This window comes from Xenopus tropicalis, chromosome 2, assembly GCF_000004195.4.
Source record: "Xenopus tropicalis strain Nigerian chromosome 2, UCB_Xtro_10.0, whole genome shotgun sequence".
In the NCBI taxonomy this organism is placed as follows: Eukaryota; Metazoa; Chordata; class Amphibia; order Anura; family Pipidae; genus Xenopus; species Xenopus tropicalis.
The window spans coordinates 137,466,839-137,485,543 of NC_030678.2; the positions used below are offsets into that span (position 1 = coordinate 137,466,839).

The following is an 18,705-nucleotide window of genomic DNA, read 5'->3' on the forward strand; positions in this document are numbered from 1 at the left end:
ACACTATCTGTACTACTGTAACTATCACACTATACTACTGTACTACTGTAACACACTATCTGTACTACTGTAACTATCACACTATCTGTACTACTGTACTATATCTGTACTACTGTACTGTACTACTGTAACTATCACACTATCTGTACTACTGTAACTATCACACTATCTGTACTACTGTAACTATCACACTATCTGTACTACTGTAACTATCACACTACTACTGTACTACTGTACTACTGTAACTATCACACTATCTGTACTACTGTAACTATCACACTATCTGTACTACTGTACTACTGTAACTATCACACTATACTGTACTACTGTAACTATACTACTACTGTACTACTGTAACTATCACACTATCTGTACTACTGTACTACTGTACTACTGTAACTATCACACTATCTGTACTACTGTAACTATCACACTATCTGTACTACTGTACTACTAACTACTGTACTGTACTACTGTAACTATCACACTATCTGTACTACTGTACTACTGTAACTATCACACTATCTGTACTACTGTACTGTACTACTGTAACTATCACACTATCTGTACTACTGTACTGTACTACTGTAACTATCACACTATCTGTACTACTGTAACTATCACACTATCTGTACTACTGTAACTATCACACTATCTGTACTACTGTAACTATCACACTATCTGTACTACTGTAACTATCACACTATCTGTACTACTGTAACTATCACAGCCCCCTTCCTGCCCAGTACCCAACACAGGTGCAACCTGGCCAATAAAATTTATACTTGATGCCAATTATTAATAGGGCAGAAAAATACAAATATAAAAAGGCCAATTGCACCCAGCCCTAGTGTAACCTTAGCAGAACCCATACAATTTTTTTTTCAATAAATGAAAATGTTTTACAATAAATGAATGAGTTCAGGTCTGCAGCACCCATGGATCTTTGGTGGTGTGTGCCTTGCCCAAGTTTTGTCCAGTATCCCTCTGCCGATCCGCCATTGTTTTTAATGGGCAACTTGTTAGTCTCCCCATTCTGTCACACTTTGGAGGGACGCTGAGAATTGTCAAGTCGCCCAAACACAGTACGTACTAAAGTACCTCTGTAGCATTTACAGTAAGAAAGTGTACACCAGGAGGAGAGCTACAGTAAAGTCAGTAAGCCTGGGGAATATTCTGTTTGTGAGGAAAAAAAATAGAATTTACAAGCTAAACGAATCCGTCACGGACAGGATTCGAACCTGTGCGGGGAAACCCCATTGGATTTCGAGTCCAACGCCTTAACCACTCGGCCACCGTGACTGTCGGCCAACCAACTCGCTCAGCCTACTGACACAGAGCGTGAGCCGGCGTGCGTTTTTCCCCAACATGGCGGCCGTACGCTCCCTGGCAAAGCTATGCTTGGAGGGGCTGCAATGCACGGAGGGGCTGGGAAAGGACACCGAATGGAAGGGGGCAATTTGAGTTGTGGAAGACTGGGCGCTGCTGTGTGGGCGCTGCTGTGTGGGCGCTGCTGCAGCGAGTGTTTCCCAGCGGCACTAGGGCAGGAACATTCAGCCTGTGAGTCCGGCCGTAGAAAGAACTTACTGACTCTTATATTCGAGTCACAGTGTTCGCACCTGCTGGAAGTGCCCGGCGCTGGCACCGCGGTATAAGTCTTATGCGTACCGCCGTGATCGCCACTTCTTCTTTCCAATCAATAATATCACGTCAGGCTTTTTGGCGCTATATTGCCCATTTTAGCGGCACAGTGGCTTTTAGCCGCAGTATCCTGCCCAAGGCCGCCGTGGTATGCTGGGACATGTAGTTCGCTAACAACTGGAGGGCCACTGGTTGCCGATGTCCCGCTGCACTTATCGTTCCGGCCGCTAGGTGCCGCTCAGCTCTCGGGTTGGAGGTGCCGGGCAAGCTGGCAGAAGATGGCGGTGCGGAAGAAGGACGGCGGCCCGAATGTGAAATTTTACGAGGCATCCGACACTGTCGCACAGTTCGACAACGTGCGGCTATGGCTGGGCAAGAATTATAAGAAGGTACTGCAATGAGGGACTTCGAGTCCTACGGCAAACGAAGTCCCCTAGTGTGTTTCCCTGAGCTGCACACCTAGAACAAAGAGACAGGCCCGAGTACGGGGGTGTTAGGGCTGGTGGGCACTTAGCAGCAGGAGGCCCCGCAATGGCCCCTACTCTGCCTGTCACCTAGGTTACTGACAATGATGCTTCCTCTAGAGAAGGGAGCCTGTTATATTAAATGGTTATATGGGGCCTTCACCCGCCCAGTAAGCTGAATAATAGAACAAAATGAGCCCTGAATGTGTCCCTGTGCGCTACAGAATCCGGACATGTCATGCCGTGCCATCTTTTATTTCTATAGCAACAGATGGAAGATGTACAGTAATGCCCTATTGTAGGAAGAATAAATAACTCTGCATCCCACCAATTGTCAGCTCAGTGGGCAAGGCATAGTACTAGCCTTTCATGTCAGTACCTTGCTCCTCAGTGGCAACTCCCGGCCCCACCATTATCCTCTCCTGTCATGTCAGATCTTGTTACCCTTGCCATTCACAGTCATTGTGCCAAACAGTAAAGGGGTGAACATTTCCCCAGTATTATCCCTTTAGTAAAGCCCTGGGTTGGGTTCTGTTATATTCTTTTGCTTTTGGTCCATGGGGAAGCACAGGGCTACATCCCTGCATTGCTGGTTCCTAACTGCCAGCATCTGTTTCACATACACGGATCCTCTGCACATGCTCAGTGGCACAACTCTTCACCCTTTTGGGAGGTTCTAAGTTAGGGACACCCCACACACGCAGGGTTTTGGGCTAGAACATATGTATGGTGCTACAGGTCGGTGGAGAGAGTGGTTCAATCATTCATGTTACCTGACTAATACCAAATGCTCTATTTGTGTTTCCTACTCATCTAGGGAAAAATAAATATTATATTGATACTTTTTAGCTGATTGCATTGTTTGCTTTCATTTAATGTGTTGACAACACATAAATAGAAGCAAATAGCACAACAAGCGTAATAACTTAAAGAACTGACATAACTGTGCCTGATACTTTAGCAGCTGGAGTGTTGTTGCAGAAAGTGCCCCTTCCATAGACAGCACGGAATGAGAGGAATGCATATATACACATATATATATATAGAACTGTTTACAAGCTGCATGTCCTGTAGCGTGAGCATGTTAGTAGCACGTGCTAGTGTGGTTATCCTCAGACTTACCTTTGCCCTAGTGCTGATGTGTGAGTCACCTGAGTGCATTCCCTTTCATATACTTCTTAATACCTGCTCTACAGTTGTACTGCTATTTTGTTTAGAATAACTCTGTAGCCAAATCTGCGCCAGTAGCTAACATGGCAGGGTAATTTGTTTTGTTAATTGTTGGATGAAGAACAAAATATAGACCTGTCTAAAAATATACATATCTATGTAAAAGAAGAGGTTACATGGAATATCCCTTTGTTTATAAGGGTCTTTAACGTCCCATAACACTAGAAAATGTATGTATGTATATCTTTATTTATAAAACGCTACTTATATATGCAGCGCTGTACAGTAGAATACATTAATATAAACAGGGGGTATTAAAATAGATAAATACAAAGTATTACAATAAGCACAATTAAATAAAAGATACAATTGTAATAAGATAAGAGTCAAAGACACAAGAGGATGGAGGATATCTGTGGATACTAGCAAATGCCGGAGGGGCTGCTGTAAGATGCCATAGGGAGTTGCTATCTATTGGGCTGGCAGGGAGGCTGTTTGGGCCTCTGTGTACTTGAAATACCAGGGCCTATTTTGAATTCTAGGTCAGGCCTGTAGCCATGCACCTGTTTCTGGCATTTTAGGCTAATGCCAGACGAGGCGTAGAGAGGATATTTTCAGCAAACGGAAAATCGCTTGCCGAAAATATCGCCCTACGCTTCCTACATGTGCCTGCACCCGAATGAATGGAATACGCTTGGGTGCAGGCACATGTAGCCGAAATACGCATAAAAACGGGAGACTTTCAAACTCTCGCGTTTTTATGTGTATTTTTGCTACATGTGCCTGCACCCAAGCGTATTCCATTCATTCGTGTGCAGGCACAAGTAGGAGGCGTAGGGCGGAATTTTCGGCAAGCGTTTTTCCGCTTGCCGAAAATATCCGCCCTACACCTCGTCTGACATCAGCCTTAAGGTGACAATACATTGGGAGATGTAAGGTGCCGATTTATCTTCTTCAGGCTGAGTCTGCAGCTTATCTATCCATGTATTGGGCCCTCCAACGGGCCTGCCTTACTGAGATCTATCCAAAAAAAGTCCAGTCTGGGCATGGATGATGCAGTCCTCGCCCCAAAATCCTGCTTTTACTGTAATTGTGATCCAATAGTTTTGCCCTTGGGCCAAAGATCAGGTCAGCTCGGTATTGCCTACCTCAGGGTGGGCATATCAGGAAAAGTTTGTGGAACTTTATTCCAAGAAGATTAATATGAATCTGGTTCTTTTTTTTGCTTTAAATCAGCCTGTACTTATTTGGAAAGGCTTTCCTCTACACATTGGAATATTATGATAGGATTTACAGTTTGCAAATGATACATTAGTTGGTCTTATACAAGGCAAAGATGCAAAATCCTATCGTCAATTTGTGACATATTAGGTATCAAAGAGACCATAATCTAGTCATAAACAGAGTCAACAGTAAAAATTAACCATGGACATCAAATGGAACCCTAACAAGCAGTACAACCTACAAAACAGAGGTACTGAGATGAAGCAGCTTGGCATCAGATTCCAAACTAACTGAACAGTTATGTCCCATGTGGCCCCCCCTCAAGTCACTGATTGGCTACTGAATGCTAACAGCTTAGAGAGCTGTAAAGCAGGAAGTAGAGTTCTGGCCATTATGTTAGACATCTGCTCACTCCAGCCTTTATAGATTTCATTTTTGCTTAAGTAACATATTACAAATATTTTTATTTTGCGCAGTCGATTTATTTTACCCAGTTTCATTTTTACACTGAACTGTTTCTTTAACATCACCAAAGACCTTAAAGGAGACATATCCTATAAAAATTAAGAATGTACCAGTGAATTATACTCTTCTAGATATAGAAGGATTGTGCTTAAAAAAGTTGTATGTCAGACCCGCCCATCTGTTCTACTTCCTTCTGGCTGAATTCTCTGGATGCGCAGGGGAGGCGGCGGCTCTCAGTACACTGCACTGTAGGATAGGAACCAATCAGCAGCTAGGCTGACCTGATAGGGAACTGAAGCCTGGCTTTGCTTGTGTGAGTGCAGGGCTGTGATTGGCTCTCCCCCTCCGACTGTGTTTCTGGCAGGGAACGCTAGGACACGCCCACCCCTCATTTCAAACTGGACAGGGAACAGAACTGATCTATAAGGAGCTCCAATAAAGGGGCCATTTTTACAGATTGGATTAATTTTTAGCCCAAAGTGAAACCAACACCGTATATTATTCATAATTGCCTACAAAATTAGGGGTTTTCACATTTATCCAATATGTCTCCTTTAACTGAAAAGAAGAGCAGTAACAAAGGGAAGAAGGTCCATTGTTATGCACGGATCTTCTCAGTCTCCATGGAAAGTTCAGCCTCCAAAGAAGTGCTCTCCACGTTTTACAAGTCATGCATACTGAATGTCAGGACACATCTCTATATGGTATAGCAATATATCAAATGATAAACTCTTAGTTGCAAAGAATTATCAGGAAGTTCAGAGCGGCAGCAAATGGTTGCTGGACTAAGCAAAGTATTACAAAATAAGAAAAAAAATATATTCTTATGCAACACTACAATATATTTCATTTGTAGGTAACAATAATACAAAGGATAATAAGGATACATTTTATTTAGGACCAAAACTTACTGTCAAACTCTCTCAACTCTCTTTCTATATATTTTAAGATCCAATTGTTTGGCAACCTCGCAGATGTTTTCCCGTACTTGCTACCCATACATGGGGCCAAATCAGGCTCATCAATAATAGGATCATACTGAAGGCCTCCATGGACCTGTCGGATGAGTGCTACATCAGTGGTCTGATGTTGTCTTTGCCTGAATGGATTTTAAGCCTTCTGGCCTTGTACACTGACCAGTAAAACTGATAACCTGTGCATAGCCACCTTAAATCTTGGTTCCTTTACTAAAGGTATATGCCCAATACCCTTTAAGCTCTGATCTGCTGTATATAAACATAAGTAGATTCATCATGTGATTTAAAAATTGGGTCTGTAATAATGCTTGCAGGAGAAGCCTTGGTTGCAGGGGGTGGCAGTCCTGGTAGCTGGTATTTCCTGGCTACAAATATTTCTGAATTCTGTTTACAATACCACTTTTATGTACAGATTCCCTTTGCCTCCAGTCCAGTCAACTTCTGCACAGATGCATTTCAGTCACAAGTGTGGTTATTGTAACTGACTTGCAGCTTTAGGATAATAATACAAGGGTAGAGCTGCAGCATTGTTTTTTTGAGTAATTTATCACTCCAAGGGAGGTATACAAACTGTTCTAACCCCCCACCCCAATTCAAAATTAATTAAATGCTGTGTAGGTCTAGGAATTTCTGTACACTTTGAATGAAGTACATACTCCAAAGAGTTCATGGTGTATGAAGCAGTAAAGATAGAGAGAAGCATATGGAGTTGGCTTGTGCATAAATGTGGCCATACACAAGCCGATTTCACTTGTTCTGCGATGAACAATCTAATCGGCACACAATCGTTTGACAATTGGTTTGCCATACGATATGCTATTCACTGATAAGTTATTTGAAAAGATGTCATCATATTGTTGTCGTAAAATACAGAAAGATCATACATAAACGTATGAACCGATATCGTTCATTGACATCCCCTGCAATCATGACATGCGCAGGGAAAAATTGTTCAACGACAAATGTCTGGCACAACACCTGGCAGATTTTATCACTGAACAACCAAACATTTTAAACCCAGCCGATTAATTTTTTGGCCGATAATGTCTAGCCCAACAATTGTTCGTACACCATCAACTATATGATAAGTTAACGATATTATCAGATTGTTCTGGAATCGGAGAGTGTGTGGCCACCTTTATTGAAGTGTGATTGTAGCAGAGGGTCACAAAAAAAAAAAAAAAAAAAGCTTTCCCTAGAAACCTCATTTGTAATAGGGCTTGAGAATGATAGTAGTGTGGGAGCTTGTCCGATGCAATATGTTTGAACATTCCATAGTTATTGGGTCGTGATAGAAATATGTTTTTATGTGTGACTTTTGTGGCAAACTGTAGAGAAAATATATTGGCTTAAGAAAGTAAGTCCTGTTGGAACTTCCTCAAAACCACTCCATTGGCAACAGGGTCGGACTGGGCCAGCGAGAGACGGGCCAAAAAACATAGTGGGCCCTGTGGACCACACCGGCTCAGCCTGCTCCCCAGGTGCTGCCCCCGACAACCCCTTCCTACCACTTCCCAGCTGCGGCCCTGCCAGACCGCTCCTTCCCCCCTCTGCCCATCTGGAACTGCGGGGGGTGCAGTATGAGATGCGTGGACTGGGGTGGGGGCCCCCAGGCAGCATCCCTGGTTCGACACTGACTGGGAAGTCCTCTTTGTAATGAGCTGCTCCTTCTCGTAAAGCATAACATAGGTGTCTTCTGAGGGAAGACAGAAGGCTTCTTGGCAGACTGGTACATCTGTTTTTACCTTAATTGCAAGAACCTTAAAGTTGGAATGGGACTTTTATTTTTCCCTGTTTAGCTCAGGGCAAAACTCTTTTAGTTTACAGTGTAACCCCCGTTTTATGTTTTTCAGTGTACAAAAAAAATGATGTAAAATTTGAAAAATTTAAAATCATTGAAATGTGTTAAAGCAACTTAATCTTCACATCAGATGCAAAGCCTATCATTATAAGGGATTTGTGGATAACCAAATGAGGTGCCAACCAACTGGAATTCACTATTTCCAGAAAGACATAGGGCATAATGTGCATGTGGTTAATATTTTAAACAGCTTCATTTCACTAAAAATAACACTGACATAGGATAGACAGGTAATTTAAAGAAAACCAGGTCAAAAGTTTGGTGTAAAGTGTGGGAAACGCACCCAATGGAATGTATTACATGACTGCTTGTAGTGCAAAAAAGCTGTTTGCAAAATGGCAAACCATAAAATCAAAATTTACTACTTACAGATGATTTTTTAAAAAATGTTTTGTCTTTTTTTTTTATATTTTCTTACATTTTCTGAAATTTAAGTTTAGAAATTATATATAATGCATTCAATAACCATCCTGATGTGAAGGCATGCTAGCAGGATGTACATGTAATCCTTGCAGTTGTGCTTGGGCAGGTACATTTGTAGATAACATACCTTGGTATTATATTGGTACAGATAGTACATATTTAGTATGGAACACTTACAGTGGTGTGAAAAACTATTTGCCCCCTTCCTGATTTCTTATTCTTTTGCATGTTTGTCACACAAAATGTTTCTGATCATCAAACACATTTAACTATTAGTCAAAGATAACACAAGTAAACACAAAATGCAGTTTTTAAATGAGGGTTTTTATTATTTAGGGAGAAAAAAAATCCAAACCTACATTGCCCTGTGTGAAAAAGTAATTGCCCCCTGAACCTAATAACTGGTTGGGCCACCCTTAGCAGCAATAATTGCAATCAAGCGTTTGCGATAACTTGCAACGAGTCTTTTACAGCGCTCTGGAGGAATTTTGGCCCACTCATCTTTGCAGAATTGTTGTAATTCAGCTTTATTTGAGGGTTTTCTAGCATCAACCGCCTTTTTAAGGTCATGCCACAACATCTCAATAGGATTCAGGTCAGGACTTTGACTAGGCCACTCCAAAGTCTTCATTTTGTTTTTCTTCAGCCATTCAGAGGTGGATTTGCTGGTGTGTTTTGGGTCATTGTCCTGCTGCAGCACCCAAGATCGCTTCAGCTTGAGTTGACGAACAGATGGCCGGACATTCTCCTTCAGGATTTTTTGGTAGACAGTAGAATTTATGGTTCCATCTATCACAGCAAGCCTTCCAGGTCCTGAAGCAGCAAAACAACCCCAGACCCATCACACTACCGCCACCATATTTTACTGTTGGTATGATGAACACTGACCTTAATTGAGGCAAGTGAGGCCTGCAGTTCTTTAGATGTTGTCCTGGGGTCTTTTGTGGTCTCTCGGATGAGTTGTCTCTGCGCTCTTGGGGTAATTTTGGTCGGCCGGCCACTCCTGGGAAGGTTCACCACTGTTCCATGTTTTTGCCATTTGTGGATAATGGCTCTCACTGTGGTTCGCTGGAGTCCCAAAGCTTTAGAAATGGCTTTATAACCTTTACCAGACTGATAGATCTCAATTACTTTTGTTCTCATTTGTTCCTGAATTTCTTTGGATCTTGGCATGATGTCTAACTTTTGAGGTGCTTTTGGTCTACTTCTCTGAGTCAGGTAGCTCCTATTTAAGTGATTTCTTGATTGAAACAGGTGTGGCAGTAATCAGGCCTGGGGGTGACTACAGAAATTGATATTGAAATTGAAAATTGAAATTGATAAACCACAGTTAAGTTATTTTTTAACAAGGGGGGCAATCACTTTTTCACACAGGGCCATGTAGATTTGGAGTTTTTTTTCTCCCTTAATAACGTGAACCTTCATTTAAAAACTGCATTTTGTGTTCAATTGTGTTATCTTTGACTAATAGTTAACGGTTTTTGATGAGCAGAAACATTTAAGTGTGACAAACATGCAAAAGAATAAGAAATCAGGAAGGGGGCAAATAGTTTTTCACACCACTGTATTCCCATTTGTCTCTGTCACTCTTCAAGATTCCACCTGCTGCTTGTCTTCCATTTATCAGTGTCCACAGCATCTGTTTCCTTATGCTGCTATGGAAATCCTAGTGACAAAGTGAAAAACAAATATCATGCAGTGTAACTTTAGTACAGCAGACCGGGTATCTATTAAAATCCAAAATGTGCAGCCTATCTCTTGCCTCCCCCAAACCCATTGGCAGCCCTTGGCTATCATTAGATAAATATAATATAAAAATGACAAAATAAGCAACATTTTTAGCATATATAGGAGCTAAGGTGTAAGCTTAATGAACACTAATATGTTAGCAACATACTGACTCATTAATTATTGGTAAGGAGCATCTATGAGAGTAATCCGTTGATCCAAATTGGGTGCAAATAAACTGCTTGTGCTGAATAAAATTATGTATATTGTGTTTTATAAATTTTAATGCTGATGATTAAAGTGCTATAGTTAGGGAAATTATTTATATAAAACTTTTCACCTGTGGGACTCAAAATACTCTACAGGGTTTTTATAGCACCCAAGGCAGCTGCAATGGGTGGTCTAAGCATGTTGGGACACCAAGAGATTAACTGACTAGTTTCACAAGATGTTGCCACAAGGTATCAAATAAAGGCTAATTTACCATGTAAATAAACTGATTGAAGTACCTATTGTGGTAGAATTGTGATGTAGTTGTGATTCTTTAGCAATTGAATAGAATAAATTAAGGTGAATAAAATATAAACATTTTAGTATCACAAATAAGAGAAACCGACAAAAATTAAAGCTGGCCATACACTGCCAAATCCACTTGTTTTGGGAGGTCGGGCCTGGTTTGGCCACCCAAATGCTGGGTCATATCAGACTGATCTGATGGGTTCATACAGAGGGGCCTACAAGCCCATCAAATGAGAACTGCAACAAAGTCTTTGTTGGATAGGAAAAATCAAACCTGCCCAATTGATATCTGCCTGATTTTCAACCCGATCATCAAGCCGGCCCATTGATGGTCCCCATTTATTGGCCAATAAGCTTCTGCCTCACTCAGGATGGACCATGTTGGCAGCTTTTTATCGGCCCATTTATGGCCCCCTTGAATTTTACAAAGAAATCTGATGCCTAGTAGAAATGGAGACACTATAGAATGCTAAATAGACTGCAAACTATCGGATCCTTAGGTAAAATAGAAAAAAAGACATTTGGAGGTTCCTACCGATTAAAGGTTCAAGCCAGTTGTGAAAACAATATCTCTTAAAGTGCAAGTAAAAGAATTCCACACTAGAAACATTCCATACATACTATTTTTATAAGAGCTGTCTGTTTACTAAGGGCAATGGCACATGGCATTTTGTAGTGATTGTTAGCTCTGATAGGAAACAAAAATAGTGAATAACTCCCATTCACTTGAATGGTAATCACCAAAGAGTTTTATTAAAGTTTTTGATACAACCAGGCCAAAACAGAGGGGCCTAGGAAGTCTCTCTGGCTCTGACTTTTACCATAGGCTTTATATATTGATTTCTACTGGTGCCCAGCTTTAGAAATATCTATGAAAAAAACTGGTTGTACTTAAATTTCGCAATTAAATATTTTTTGATGAGGTAACTTTGACGTCTTTTAATGGAAACATTAATTTGAATGTAATATAATTCTAAGAAATCTTCTTTCTTTACAGTATATCCAAGCAGAACCCCCTACCAACAAGTCCCTGTCCAGCCTGGTGGTACAGCTGCTGCAGTTCCAAGAAGAGGTGTTTGGGAAACATGTCAGCAATGCTCCTCTCACTAAACTTCCGGTAAATATCTCTGTTTTGTGTGCCATTTCTGGATTTGACCTGGAGAGATTTTGGAGACAATGGGTCATTTATGAATAATGCAACAAATTTGCATTTGTGTAGTAACCCATAGCAACCAATTAGGCATTAGCTTTTTCCCACAAGCTGCAGGTAGAACAATGATAGTACAAGTTTGATTGGTTGTCATGGGTTACTGCCCTGCTAAAAATTGCTTAGTGCTCATAAATAAGCCATATTACCTTGTAATATATTATTGTGTTAAAACCCCTACACCAGTTATGTCATTTCTGTTTTGCCTGGGGAATAAAGCTTATATATGTATTTGTATTTCTATTAAATATTACTGTTTATCGCCATGTATGCCACACTAACTTGCTGTATGCCAACCTTTACCTGATATGACTGTCTGTTCTGTCATCACTTATTTATGTTCTCCTGACCCTCCAGTCGCTGGCATCTAAGGAGGGGGCAGGGCCAGTGCCAGTATATTAATGACAGCCAAAGGACAGTTGGAGATGGAATGCTGCAGGTGCTAGTGCATGCTCAGGTCAAGGGCAGATTCCATGACACACTAGAATAGTGCCTGACTAATGCACCACTGCTAAATATGTTTTTGAAACCTAATTTAGTTTTAAAAATATAATACAATCATTTGCTATAAAAAGTGCATTAATTAGGAATTTGAGAAAAAAGTTGCATAATTTTATAACAGGCATTAGAAAGCATGCTGGGAGCAGTTCATTACATGCAATGGTACTTGAACGAAGTGTAACTACCAAATAGTAAAGTGTAGAAGATGGAAGTATGTTCTGCAGACACATCTATATTCTTATTCTAAACAATTTTTTTTCAACTTATATAGTTTGTATTACATTTGCTAAGTGTCCAAATGGTTGTGGGATGCAACTGGTCCTGATGTGCCTGTTCTGCAACCCACAACTCTCACCTACTCTGTGGTCATAGATTTTCAGTTCTGCCTTTTAACTTATTAACATGCAGCTTAAACTTTGAACCCTGCCTGTTCAGTAAGCTTTTTCATTGGTGTTACACTACTGGCAAAGAAGGGAGTCACAATAGGATTAGGTTGCAGTGTTTGTCTAGTCCCCATGTGTCCACTTCTTTGGTTATGCAACACTTAAGGGACCACTAAGGCACGTTGCTGCACTGGGGCAGGATTTGTGCAAAAAGGAAAGGAGAGCATTGTGAACAGGGAAAGAAGAAGAAGACAACGATGGCAGTGGGTAAAGGAAAACAGAAATTAATTATGGGGGAAATTAAGAATTTTAAGAAGAAAAGGGAGGGGAGAGATTGCAAAGGAAAGGGAAAGTCAAAGGAAAGAGTGATCAAAGTTTGTGTGAGAAGAATGTAATGTGTGGAGAGATGTGTATTATTATAATAAGGCTGAGGGGCTATCAGAAGAAGGCCATACAGGGAAAAGAGTAGAAATGGGGGAGGGACTGTAAGCAGGAGGTGGAGGGAGGATAATCTGGATGCTGCCAGTAAGATATGCGGAAATAAAAATAACAACAACGAAAAAAAAAAACTTGTGAGGAAATAAAACCCATGGGGGCTAGGAAGGTGGAATGGAGCAGAAAGACAAGCCAATTACATGAAAACAGAAGGTAATAGCAGAGGAAGAGGTAGAGAATATGAGTGCTCTATTCTGATAGCTGATATAACTATTAGTGGGGTGTAGGTACCAATATCTGGAGGTTATACCTACATCTGCCGCTTACCCCCTTAATAAAATGCTTTCTGTATTGAAGAACCAGTTGGCCAGAAATATAATTAACTCTTTTGCAGCCAGCTGACCTTGTTATGGTGATCACACAGCCTTCCACATTAATTTGTTTTACAGTTGCTAAAAAGTATTGAACAGGCAATTTCAAATGGAAGTATCATGAAAGTGATTTAGAGTATAAAGCTGAGCAAATGTCTAAACCATTTTAACATTGCCAGTGACTCAAAATATAGATATTTATAACACTCACTATGGCTTCAAGCCAATTAAAACACATAAGTATACTGCTGACCAACAGTGAACACAAAGCATTAAAATGAGAACAGAAATGTATCAGTGCTCCTGCTTCTTTCATTCTGTGCCAGCAGTGTACTACACAAAAGGTGCCTTCGATTTTCAGGCAGCCTTATACAGAACATTCATCCTAAAAGGCTGAATACTAACTATGTTGGATGCACGCTGCCATTCAGCAAGTGTAATTTTAGAGGTGTCCCATTTTAAAGAAGTCATGTGGTAACCCTATCATCCCATTGAACAAAATCCACATGCAGTAGGTCCAAGTCCGAATTAATTCAGATGTGCTCGACTCTGCATGGCTTCATAGAAATCATTGCAGCCTGTTGTGTGCATCAGAAATAACTTTCAGTCAGCCCTGCTTTGCTGTTATTGCTTATTAGATGAACAGAAAGAGGAGGCTGTTACTGTTTGATTCACATTAGTAGTAGAAACATTACTAACTTTCAGCAATATACACCATGTAGCCATGGTAAGTATAATATGCTGTATGCTCTAAACCAGTTTCCGCATGCCTTTAAGGACATTTCCAATTTCTTCTAATTTTCTTCTTAGCAACTATACAATGTGCATTATTGATGTGGAAGTGACATAGCAAGTCTGTGTAATCTGACTTTGTATTTCAGTTATACGTTATACAATATAAGATAGAGTCCCCATTTACCTTTTAGCACAGATCTCCTTTTCCATGTTGTGGACTCAAGCAGGGGCGTAACTACAGATGATGCAAACCCTGTAGCTGCAGGGGGTGGCCAGGAGGTAGAATGGATTTGAATTCATTTCTGATTAACCATGCAATTATTTGGGTTTCACCATTGTCCTGTTTCAAACAAGTGTTTAGTGGTTTTCTTACAGATCTTCATGGCAGCACAGCTAGCTCTTAATGATTGATGTATAATCTGGATTTACATATGCTTTCCCTACATAATTATAAAAGTGAACAGGTATCAGAGAGCTGTCTGACTGCTGGTTTCTCACTAAAGTTGTAGCACACCAACCGTGAGATCAGACTTTTATGATGCTACCAGCCCTAAAAGTACTGGGAGAGACTGTTAGGCTGCTTAACCAGTTTTAACCACATATCTTTATTAGAATATATGAGACCTCAGTAGCTTATCTGCACAGTAAAAATAGGAGCTTTACATAAAATGGTTTTAAAAATAAATAAATGTTTTGTAAATGAAAGTGTTCTGCTACATGCATTAGTTTTGTCATACACTGAAAGATTCCTGGGCCAAAACAACTGAATCATAATTGCTACTAGTAGGAAAGCCACTGGAGAAAGAACCACATCAACATGCAGATCTGCTATTTGATCATATGGGAAAAGGCTGGAGGGCACCATACACAGACCAATAAGCTGTCAACTCCATCAGTCCATTGGCAGCTTTTAATGGTCCATGTATGGCCACCTTAAAGGAATACTGTCGTGGGAAAACATGTTTTTTTTTGTGTTTTTTTTTAAAAACCCATCAGTTAATAGAGCTTCTCCAAGAGAATCTTGCATTGATATCTGTTTTTCAAAAACACAAAATATATTTTTTTTAATTTCATTTTGAAATTCCACATGGGGCTAAGACATATTCTTCATTTTCCAGGGTGCCACAGCCAAGTGACCTGAGCTCTCATACACTTCAGTCACACTTTACTGCTGTGATGCAAGTTTGAGTGATATCCCCCCCTCCCAGCAGCCGATCAGCAGAACAATGGGAAGGTAGCAAGATAGCAGCTCCCAGTTGATATCAGAATAGCACTCAATAGTTAGAAATCCAAGTCCGGCTTGGGACTAAGTCACTTGGGGGTGCCAAAATGTTAGGCACCCCCAAGTGACTTAGATCGCTTATCTTGTACCCTGGGCTGGTGCCCCTGTACGGAGAGAACAGCACCAGCCCGGGGTAGCAGCAGCGCTTCCTCCTTCCTTTTCGCTTGCGCGCGCATCCGCAGTAGAGTGAAAAGCCGAACTTAAACAAGAAAGTCGCCTTTTCACTCTACTGCGCATGTGCCGGCCGACGGATTTCACCGGCAGAAGGAAAAGGAAGGAGGAAGCGCTACAGGTACCCTGGGCTGGTGCTTTTTTCTCCTAACAGGGGCACCAGCCCGGGGTAAAAGGTAAGCGATCTAAGTCACTTGGGGGTGCCTAACATTTTGGCACCCCCAAGTGACTTAGCCTTTCCTTCTCCTTTAAGAATACTCCAGGTATACTGCCCTGTGTCTGTCCACCAAAAGCCTAGCTGCTAGGTGTTTTCTGGACTGCTTTACTATTTTTTGGTTTGTATACATGATGTATGTTTAAATTAAATGAAATGAATTGCCTTTTTTTAAGAAAGTTCTAGGTGGAGAATTTGTGCATGTTTTTGACATGTCTGTGTATGTGGCACCCTTTAAGCCCACTTGGCATTTAATTAACATGATTTAGTAAATATGTACTGCATCCCATGCCTTAAGCTCCTCCTGCTGAGAAACGCCGTCAATTAAAGTACTATACTGTGACATTTATTCAGAGAGTTGGCGGAGAGGCTTACTACACTGCTACTGAGAAGCGTGTGGGGGAAAGGAAACCTTATTTGTTAGCAAGACAGTAAAAATTAAAAGTTGTTATTTGTGGTTACATTATGTGAATGATTACTGCTCCTTTAATAGTGAATAGTAGATAAAAGAATGCAAAACAATATTATTAAAGATTAAAAATCTTGAAATCCAGCTGTGATAATTGGGGTATTTGTTATGAAGCAATTTGAACACATTACTGGGGTGATTTTTGGCTAATTCTTCCAGGTATATTTACTCCATGTTGTTCAGGTTAGTTAAATGATGCCTGTGCTCCTCAATTCTTACATAGTAGAGATTCTATGTTGGCTTGACATCAGGGGTAAGATTGTTCCTTGTGCCACCCCGCTGTTACTTTGCTTTATGTTTAGGATCATTGTCCTGCTGGAAGATTCAGATTTTTTTTAGCAGACTGTTCTTTTACAGTATATATATCGCCAGTCCACCTTGATGAAATTTAGTTCTACAACACAATGCTTATTATTGTTCTGTTAATTAAGGAATCAACTCTTACTAAATATTGATTTTTTTTTTGCTTTACAGATGAAATGCTTCTTGGACTTCAAAGTGAGTGGAGCTCTCTCTCACATCCTTGCTGCTGCCTATAAATTCAAGAGTGACCAGGGATGGTAAGAGATACTTTTACTGGTGTTAAATTTACTATATGAATCGTCTATGTTTTAAAGTGCCCGATGCAGACAAATTCTTCAAACCTTTAATTACATGTTTCTCAGATGTATACAATACAGACACATCAAATTTTAAAAAAACTTTTCTAATAGTCAATGCATATTTATTGTAGGCGAAGGTTTGATTTTCAGAATCCTTCACGTATGGATCGGAATGTGGAAATGTTCATGACCATTGAGAAGTCTCTGGTACAGGTAATGAGTTTGATCTTTTTTCCTCTGTGCTGCTCTTTTCTCTAGCACTGAATGTAGCACTCTAATGAGATAAAGTGTTCTCTTATAGGAATATTGTGATCACATATATTTCAGCTTTTATTATAATATTGCTTTGTTTTTGATACTAGGTTTAATGTGTTATTTGCTGTCACATTAAGGCTAATGGTGTCCATCCATAGACTTGAATGGGAATTGGCTGCTGTGCTTGTGTCCACTTATGTAAAAAGATTAATGTTTTCTGGGCTATATGACGGTTACAGCGTTAAACCTTCTTTGTAATACCTAAAGGACCTAAAAAGGCTGTTCTGCTTAGTTTTTTATTGCATTCCTTTGGTCATATCACTCATTCATAGAACTCCCTGAGCATCCCTGGGCTCTAGCTACTAGGTCTCTAAAATGTTGCCCCATGTACATGTACTTTCATCTATGTATTTACAACATTTTCCTAGCTGCACTGAACACCAAAAGTTGTTTTACCCTTTAAAAAAAAGTTTCCAGAGACAGCAGTCTACATTACATTAATTCCTTACTGTTTTTCCTAGTTAACTTAGTATGTATGGTTTATGTATGTGAGTGTATAGATAGGTCTGTATGTGAGTGTATAGATAGGTCAGTATGGGTCTGTATGTGAGTGGATAGATAGGTCAGTATGGGTCTGTATGTGAGTGTATAGATAGGTCAGTATGGGTCTGTATGTGAGTGTATAAATATGTCAGTATGGGTCTGTATGTGAGTGTATAGATAGGTCAGTATGGGTCTGTGTGTGAGTGTATAGATAGGTCAGTATGGGTCTGTGTGTGAGTGTATAGATAGGTCAGTATGGGTCTGTGTGTGAGTGTATAGATAGGTCAGTATGGGTTTATGTATGTGAGTGGATAGATAGGTCAGTATGGGTTTATGCATGTGAGTAGATAGATAGGTCAGTATGGGTTTATGCATGTGAGTGGATAGATAGGTCAGTATGGGTTTATGCATGTGAGTGGATAGATAGGTCAGTATGGGTTTATGCATGTGAGTGGATAGATAGGTCAGTATGGGTTTATGCATGTGAGTGGATAGATACAGTGGAGGAAATAATTATTTGACCCCTCACTGATTTTGTAAGTTTGTCCAATGACAAAGAAATGAAAAGTCTCAGAACAGTATCATTTCAATGGTAGGTTTATTTTAACAGTGGCAGATAGCACATCAAAAGGAAAATCGAAAAAATAACTTTAAATAAAAGATAGCAACTGATTTGCATTTCATTGAGTGAAATAAGTTTTTGAACCCCTACCAACCATTAAGAGTTCTGGCTCCCACAGAGTGGTTAGACACTTCTACTCAATTAGTCAACCTCATTAAGGACACCTGTCTTAACTAGTCACCTGTATAAAAGACACCTGTCCACAGAATCAATCAATCAAGCAGACTCCAAACTCTCCAACATGGGAAAGACCAAAGAGCTGTCCAAGGATGTCAGAGACAAAATTGTAGACCTGCACAAGGCTGGAATGGGCTACAAAACCATTAGCAAGAAGCTGGGAGAGAAGGTGACAACTGTTGGTGCGATTGTTCGAAAATGGAAGGAGCACAAAATGATCAATCGACCTCGCTCTGGGGCTCCACGCAAGATCTCACCTCGTGGGG

General features: G+C 40.4%; 1 protein-coding gene and 1 non-coding gene across 7 annotated transcripts in view; one reads left to right on the plus strand and one right to left on the minus strand.

Moving 5' to 3' along the window:
• Nucleotides 1-1,220: 1,220 nt before the first annotated feature.
• Nucleotides 1,221-1,302, minus strand: trnas-cga. The gene has a single exon. It is a non-coding gene; the product is annotated as a tRNA-Ser (tRNA).
• A 21-nt stretch (nt 1,303-1,323) lies between these two features.
• smarcc2 (SWI/SNF related, matrix associated, actin dependent regulator of chromatin subfamily c member 2) overlaps nt 1,324-18,705 on the plus strand; it is a 49,417-nt gene continuing 32,035 nt past the window's right edge. For 4 of the 6 annotated variants that reach the window (XM_004911878.4, XM_002934495.5, XM_012957799.3 and 1 more), the window contains exons 1-4: nt 1,325-2,030; nt 11,470-11,589; nt 16,715-16,800; nt 16,974-17,055. In XM_004911878.4, the coding sequence (XP_004911935.1) occupies nt 1,920-2,030; nt 11,470-11,589; nt 16,715-16,800; nt 16,974-17,055 (399 nt within the window). In that variant the 5' untranslated portion in view covers nt 1,325-1,919. Of the gene's footprint in view, nt 2,031-11,469; nt 11,590-16,714; nt 16,801-16,973; nt 17,056-18,705 lie in introns of all 6 variants that reach the window. The other 2 variants (XM_004911875.4, XM_004911876.4) reach the window with 1 other exon arrangement.